This window comes from Trachypithecus francoisi, unplaced genomic scaffold, assembly GCF_009764315.1.
Source record: "Trachypithecus francoisi isolate TF-2019V2 unplaced genomic scaffold, Tfra_2.0 Lachesis_group0, whole genome shotgun sequence".
In the NCBI taxonomy this organism is placed as follows: Eukaryota; Metazoa; Chordata; class Mammalia; order Primates; family Cercopithecidae; genus Trachypithecus; species Trachypithecus francoisi.
In genome coordinates this window covers 114544549-114552525 of record NW_022681453.1, presented here as the reverse complement: position 1 = coordinate 114552525, position 7977 = coordinate 114544549, and the positions used below count along the sequence as shown (strand labels likewise).

General features: G+C 43.1%; 1 protein-coding gene across 4 annotated transcripts in view; it reads left to right on the top strand.

Annotated features, from left to right (window-relative positions):
• The first annotated feature begins 261 nt into the window (after positions 1-261).
• GOLIM4 (golgi integral membrane protein 4) overlaps positions 262-7977 on the top strand; it is an 81015-nt gene continuing 73299 nt past the window's right edge. For all 4 annotated transcript variants that reach the window (XM_033211639.1, XM_033211638.1, XM_033211637.1 and 1 more), the window contains exon 1: positions 262-1132. In XM_033211639.1, the coding sequence (XP_033067530.1) occupies positions 946-1132 (187 nt within the window). In that variant the 5' untranslated portion in view covers positions 262-945. The remainder of the gene's footprint in view (positions 1133-7977) is intronic.

Here is a 7977-nt window from a genome sequence, read left to right as displayed (position 1 = left end):
ACCTCACCCAGACTCAGGCCCGGACAAGTCCCCCGCCTACCCAAAGCTCCCCGCCCTTCCGCCTGCCTCTTCCCACCCTCTCCGACTCCACGTGGGCGCACCCCGGCGCCAGGCTGCAGCGCTGCCCAAAGAGCCCTTCTCCTGCCCCAGCACTGGGAGGGAAGGCGCGGCCCTGGGGTCGGACGGACAAAGCGGGCGTCCAATCGAGCCCGGCACTGCCTTCCCGAAGGGAGGGAGCGGCAGCTCGGACGGGCCCAATGAGCAAGGAGCCCGAGTGGGACTTCCTCCCGGAATCCCGTTGGCCAGAATAGCGGGGCCGTGGGTGACACGTAAGTTGGGCGGGAGGTGGCGGCGAGGCAGAGGCTTCAGCCGACCCGTCAGTGACACCGCTCTGCCGTCTCCAAAACCAGCCGAGGCAGCTGGCCCCCACCCTTCCACCCATTGGGCAGGCCGCGCCGGGGCGCGGCCCGGAGTCCTGGTCCTTTGTTGGGCGCGCACCCCCTCCCTTAGGTGGCAACAAAGTCGTGCAGTGGAAGCCGCAGCGAGGGGGCGGGGAGCGGCCAGGGCGGGACTCCAAGAGCTGCCCGGGGGCAGCGGGGCCAAAAAGTGGGAAGGAGGAAAAAAGGCAGGAGGCATCTGGGGACAGGCGCGAAGGCAGCCGGCTCTGAAGTATGCGGAGGGCCCCCTCCCGGCCCAGGGCATTCGCAGAGAACAAGCGTCGCAGAAGTTTGGCTGCAGCTGCCCGGGCAGCGTCGATGGCTGCGCGCCCCGCGACGCGCGGGGACTGAGCGGGCGCCACTTCCCCTCCGCGCCGGCTTTTGTGTCTGGCATCTCCTCCTCATGCTGCGTCTGGCCACCTCCTGCGGCGGCCGCTGCTGAGACGCTCGCTCAGACCAAGGCGGGGAGACGGCGGGGGCGGCCGCGGCGTTGGGTCCAGGCGGGACTATGGGAAACGGGATGTGCTCCCGAAAGCAGAAGCGGATTTTCCAGACGCTGCTGTTGCTGACCGTGGTGTTCGGCTTTCTCTACGGCGCGATGCTCTACTACGAGCTGCAGACGCAGCTGCGGAAAGCCGAGGCGGTGGCGCTCAAGTACCAGCAGCACCAGGAGTCCCTCTCCGCCCAGTTACAAGGTACGGCTAGCCGGACGCGCGCAGTCGGTGGCCAACTTTGCCCCGCGCCTCCACCCGGGCAGGAAAAGTGGCTTTGGGGAGCTCCTGGCACTGTGGTTGCCACCTCTGACCTTCACGGACGTCAGAGATGAGCTTTTCAGGACTGCGGCCGCAGAGTGTCAGGGGAGATGACATTCTCACCCTCCCGCTTCTTCCTCCCAGCGGTTAGGTTTGAACTTGGTAGCACCAGCCCATCGTCCCGCAGGGCGTTTGGTGGGCGGGTGCAGGGAGTCCTTTACCCCAGGGCTTGTCAAAGGCCCAGCGAAACTAGGAGCCCTCCGCCGCTTCTGCCAGCCCTGCTCTAAGGAGCATTGTTCCGTCAATTCTAGGTATTTGCTTTCTTGTTGACTTTGTCAGTTGCTTAAAACATGGAGAGTTTGGCAGAGATTTCTCAAACTGTTTTGTTTTTCAAGGGAAAATTAAGCCATGATCCAGCAGCTTAATTAAAGTCATGGCCCAGTCGAATGGAACCTAGATCTGGACCCGCTAGTTTCTTATTTCTTATTCTTTTAATTTAATAGGATGTTTTTAGAGATGCTGGATGTGTGGGAAAAGTCCACACTACATACCATTCACCATCCTGCAGTAGTTTCTTTCGAAAAAGGTTTGCTTGTCTTCCTCAGTAACTTTTACTTTATCACAGAGCTGCATGCATGTATTTTACAGTTAGCTCGGAAGTCAGAGGAGAAACATAGGTTTTCACTTTGCCATGCACAGCAAACCCAACTTGAGCAAGACCTGTAGAAGAACTTAAAGTTTGTATCCTTCTATTTTAGAATCTGATTTAATGTAATTTTCACAAACATAATTTACTTTTAATGTCAATTCAGAAACATTACCTCAAAGTCAGCACCATGTCGTCTTGTTAAGGACGTATCCTATACGTATTTTTTTTTTTTTTTGCAAGCTTTTACTTGTGGTTAGTTTTCAATACTTATGCAACTTTCTCCCCAACCAAAAAATAATAGTAAATAGCTGTAAGTAGTGAAATGTTGGCAGCCTTTGCTGATGATGCAAATATAGCTTATTTAATATTGCTAGGTAGATAGATGCAAGCTAGAGGGATGTTTCTGTGTATGTGTGTGCAGATATAAAACAAATGCTTCTTCTTTGCTTCAGTTATTCTGAGTGTTTTCTAGTAAAAAATTTAAGATGAGAGAAAATGATACGCATCTGATTGCTTGGACTTACTTGCTCTTCCCAGCTTAGAAGAAAGAAAAGTATTTTTAGCTTACTGACGCTGCATAGCCACAGGCAATGAAAATACGTGGCTGGGCTTGGTTCAAAAGTAAAACCCGTTTTGATACACTCTTAGGTTCAAAAAATTTTCTTTAAACTCATTGAAATTTACCTATGAGTTATTGTTGGTATGAGAATATGGATATTTGTTTACTTATTTATTTAGAAGATATCAGTAGCTTCCCTGTGAAGTTCCGTGATGTTAGACCAAGGAAAAATTTACTGTCTAATAGTACAACAGTACTGGATTTTCATAAACATGGCTGGAAGGGGCATGTATGGTGGATTATATGAGGTTGTGTGTGCCTTGGTCTCTTATGAGTCCCAAGAGGGCAAAGGCTGTCATTTTCACCATTACCTCCTCAGCACCACACTGTGCCTGACACTCATTAGGGTAATCAATGCATGTTTATTCAAACAACAAACAAAAATTATTCGGAACTGTGGTGAGTAAGTTCATCCCAGGCACTTTTGTCTTTCTGAGACTTTGCTTCTGTGTCTTTGCTTTTTGAAAGTCAAATAAAACAACAAGAAAATATTTTGTTCAAGTAGCTCCTTTGCCTCAGTGGCCTATGATGGACATTGTTGACTGAGGCCCTGATTTCTGAATAATGGCCTTTATTTGCAGTATTTCATTTTGAAATTTTAGAAATTTCTGTTCTAATTTGCCCTTTCTATTTTTGGTGGTGGTGGTGGTAGTGGGGAAAAGAGGTGGTAAATGGTAATACAGGATCATTAAAATGTACAACTTTTGTTTTGCAGCAGATGGAAATGTTCTACCTAATTTGAATAAGTGGCTTCAAAGTCCATTTCTTAATTTATTCTTTTGTCATTTCCTCTTTAATTATGGTGCGACACAACTTGCAGTATGATTATGCATTAAGAATTTTTTTGCAAGCAGGCTACAGTTTTTTTGTTTGTTTGTTTTTGTTTTTTGTGGATTCACTTTTGACTTCTGTAGGATTCACTTTGGATTTCCCGTGTGTAGGCCATTCAATGAACATTTTCTGATGGTATGCAACTTTTGCTTCCCTTTTCCAAGACAAATGACATTTTACTCAACAGCACCGTGTGCCACCTGCATAGATGGGCTTTTAGGACATCAGGCTCTCCAGTCTTAATACTTGTTTAGTTAGGTGGGATTGCATGACCTGCCTTGGATTCAGATCAGAATTAATTACTTTACAAAGAGTGGTCTTTTTAGAAATGACTCTTGGAAAAAATTTCAGTAGTTTGGTCCTATAACCTGATGATGTGCATTTGTTAAGTGAGCATATTTAGGTCACCTTCAATTTAAGAATAGATTATACTTCATAGATTCCTTTGAAAGTGGGTTACTTGTAACCCCAAGTTACAAGTTTTATTATAGAAGAGCCCCATAACCAGAAGATGGCGGGGATGGCATGCAGAAAGGTCAAAGACTAGGCAAACCCCTTCCACTATAAAAATATCTATGTCTGCCTGTTTGTCTCTCCCTCTTAGCAATCAGTCATCTATTTATCTCCCATATGGGTACCTTAATTATACTAAGGAGGGGGGCAGAGGTCACATACTGGTGGCAAAGGTAATAACAATCTTTGGACAGCACAGTGTTTATATAACCTTTAATTTTTTTAAACTGCTTTCAAGTGAGCCATGCTCCATTGTCTGTATCTATAGGCAGTGTTTCTCAGTCTAGACTGCCCATTAGTGTCACCTGGTGGCTCCCAGACCAATTAAATAACAGTCTGTGGGGGGGTGGAACCCAGGCTTCAATAGTCTTTAAAGCTCCCCTGGTGATTCCTGTGTGCAGCCAAGGTTGAGAGCCACACCTCTATAATCTTAAAACTGAGCCACTCCGTGCATTTACTTTACTTGTTTGACCCCAGAGACACTTGAATTTTTTATCTGAGCATGTGATTAAAAGCAGATTGGTTTCTAGACTGTAATTCAAATTCTACTTCTAAAACCTTTTGTGTGAACCTCCACGTTTTTCTTATTTATAAAATGGAGATTAGAATAACCTACTTTACAGAGGTATTGTGAGGATTAATGAAGGTGATAGACTGTAGAGCTCTTAGAACATACTTGGCATATAGTAGGTACTGCTCATTAAAAGTTAACTGTTATCAGAATCCCTCTTTGAGGTAAGCTGTTTTATCCCTTTTTCTCTTGCCAGGTTTGTCAAGAGTAAAAATTTTGAAATTGGCAGAATTTGTTTATGTAGCTAACCACCTTCTTTTATTGTACCTTAAATGAACATCAAGGAATATGCAAACATCCAGTGTACCTTACTCAGAAGAAAGGACCTTCCTTGACAGTTTAAACTTGGACTACGGTTACTGATTAACTTCATTCTGGATCTTATCAGATTAGGAGAGGGTGTGACTGCTAAGGTAATAATTATGTGCTGTAAGATCTGGGAGAGATGTAACTATTTAAATTTTACAAAAGGCTTTTAGCATAGAGGCAAAGAGCCCGACATTCCTAAAACACAGTATTGCAATGCTTTTGGACTTACAGGGATAAGGAGAAACCATCAAGAAAAAGTTTTTGTAAGGTTTATATGTTCCTATTCCAGATGAATATGTTACAACTATTTAAAATTTTAAAAAAGGTCACAAATGTGGACCCGTAGAAGTGCAGAGTTACAAGTGTGGATTTCTTACATGCATATATTGAGTTGTGGTGAAGTCTGGGCTTTCAGTGCACCCAAAGAATGAACATGTTTACCCCACAGGAAAATTTCCAACTCTCACCCCCCTACTAGCCTCCCACCTTTTGTAGTCTCCAGTTCCACTCTCTGTGTCCATGTGTGCCCATTGTATAGCTCCTACTTGTAAATGAAAACATGCTGTCTTCGACTTTTCTTTTTCTGAGTTATTTCCCTTAGGATAATGGTCTCCAGGTCCATCCATGTTGCTGCAAAAGACATGACTTCATTCCTTGTTACGGCTGAGTAGTATTCCATGGTGTATATATATCACATTTTCTTTACCAGTTCTCTGTTAATGGACGCTTAGGTTGATGCCATATCTTTGCTATTGTGAATAGTGCTGCAATAAACATACAAGTGCAGGTATCTTTTTTGTATAATTATTTATATCCCTTTGGATATATACCTAGTATTGGGATTGCTGGACTGAATGGTAGCTCTATTTTTAGTTCTTTGAGAAATCCTGATACTGTTTTCCAGAAAGGTTGTACTAATTTACATTCCCACCAACAGGGTATAAGCATTCCTGTTTCTTTGCATCTTTACCAACATTTGTTGTTTTTTGACTTTTTAATAAAAGCCATTCTGACTAGTATAAGATGATATCTCATTGTAATTTGCATTTCTCTCATACTTAGTGATGAGCATTTTTTTCTGTTTGTTGTTTTCTTGTCTAGCTTCCTATTAAAAATGTCTTTTCATGTCCTCTGTCCACTTTTTAATTTTTTTTTTCTTGTCAAACTGCTTGAGTTCCTTGTAGATTCTCGATATTAGCCCTTTGTCAGATGGATACTTTGCAGATATTTTTTCCTATTTTGTAGGCTGTCTGTTTACTCTGTTGTTTCTTTTGGTGTGCAAACATTTGTTTTATTTAAGTTAGTGTTTTTTGTTTTTTGCTCCTCTAACACTTAGGATGGCCCACTGGCCTAAGCATGAATACGTCTTGTCATTGGTTACTTCTTTGCTTTCAACCTTCCCTAAACCTACTTTTAAAAAGGAAATGTTGGCCAGGCACCCTGGCTCTTGCCTATAATCCCAGCACTTTGGGAGGCTAAGGCGGGCGGATCACTTGAGGTCAGGAGTTTGAGACCAGCCTGGCCAACATGGCTAAACCTCATCTCTACTAAAAATACAAAAATTAGCCAGGTGTGGTGGCACATGCTTATAATCCCAGCTTCTCAGGAGGCTGAGGCATGAGAATTGCTTGAACCTGGGAGACAGAGGTTGCAGTGAGCCCAGTCACGCCACTGCACTCCAGCCTGAGCAACAGAGCGAGACTCTCTCTCAAAAAAAAAAAAAAAAAAAGAGAGAGAGAAACATATCCTTCAGCACAGAACCAGGCTTTTTTTATTCCTTCATCTCCAGCGTCTGGTGCCTGGCGTATAGTAGGTGCTCAATAAATAGTTTATACCTATGTAGTACTTATTCTTGGCCTATTAGTGTGCGTATATATGGTGGTATTGTGGGCAGTGAGATGTAGTGGATACAGGCTGAGGTGTCAGAGCACTTGAATTTGATTTCCTGCTGTCTTATTTTACTAGTTGTGTGGTCATGGGCAAGTTATTTTACCTTTCGGTGACTCAGTCTCTTCATACGTAATAATCAGGATAATAGTGCTTACAAAAGGTTATCATGAGGATCAATAGTGTTAGCTGATGTGCAATGCTTAGAAGGGTGTAGCTTACATTTTGGATGTTTGAGGAAGCATATATACAATAGAGTGGTTCATTGACCTCAGCAATTTAGACCACAAGTGTGGGCAATATGTGGTAGGTGTACTAATTTTCAAGTGCAACGTTAGAACTTATGAACTAGACATTGTCTATTAAATGAACATCTTCACTGAAGTGCAACTTAGAGTTAAATGAAGAGACTATCATTTTTGCTTGATTCTGTAGAATATGGAACAAAAATACTCGAAAGTTCAGTAGTTTTTATTTGTATGTAAATTCATTCCCTGAATAAAAAAGATAAAAGCTTCCAAATACCTTTTGAAACTTTGATTCAGTGAAGCATTCTTTTGAATATATATGATTTGCATAGAATCTATAATCGATTTCACACATTGTGCCCACCGTAGTCATCCCTGTAATATGTAACATGCCAACTCTAATGAGAGTACTGGTGTCCAGGTAAATAATTGGTTGCTGTGTAAGAGAATTGCTTGTTATCTCGGAGGCTTTAGTTTAAGTTCCAAGTAGATTGGAAGCCTTGCCTTGATTTATTTTTATTCTTTCTTATCTTAGGAAGGACAGTTTCCAAAAGGACCGGAGTACAAGACCACATTACGGTGGCTGAAAGAATAAGTGAATTGAAGTTGGGGAAATGAATACTGACTAAAAATGGTGTGAATCAAAAAGCAAAGGATTGGAGAGAAACCAGAAGAAGGCAGGGAGAGAAAAGGGGACACATATCACCTGGTGACTTTTCAAAGTACTGAGGAAGAGTTTTGTTCATACCTTTATGCCCTAAAAGAAAAGCAGCAGGAAATCGTGATGGGAGAGCTGGTTGGGGCATTAGATGTGGTTTCAGTGCAAGTCAGGCGTTTACCAGCAGGGTGACCTTGAGCGGGCAAGTAACCTCTCTGAACTTCAGCCTCTTTGTATTTGAATTGGTATAACAATGTCTAACTTGCAAACTTGTATGGATTAGAAATAGTGCACCTAAAGTGACTAGTGTGAGTCCTGGAGAATATTACTACTACCATTTATTAGGTGACCAGAACTACTGTTGCTGAATTAACATTGGGCTTCTTTTTATTTTGCCCAGCCTTCCAGTAGGTAAGAGTGTTATTAGTGCTGGCCTAAAAGTGGCTCCTTTCACTGTGTACCCTACTTGGCTTTAACTTTTTGATTTAAGATATTCTCACTCT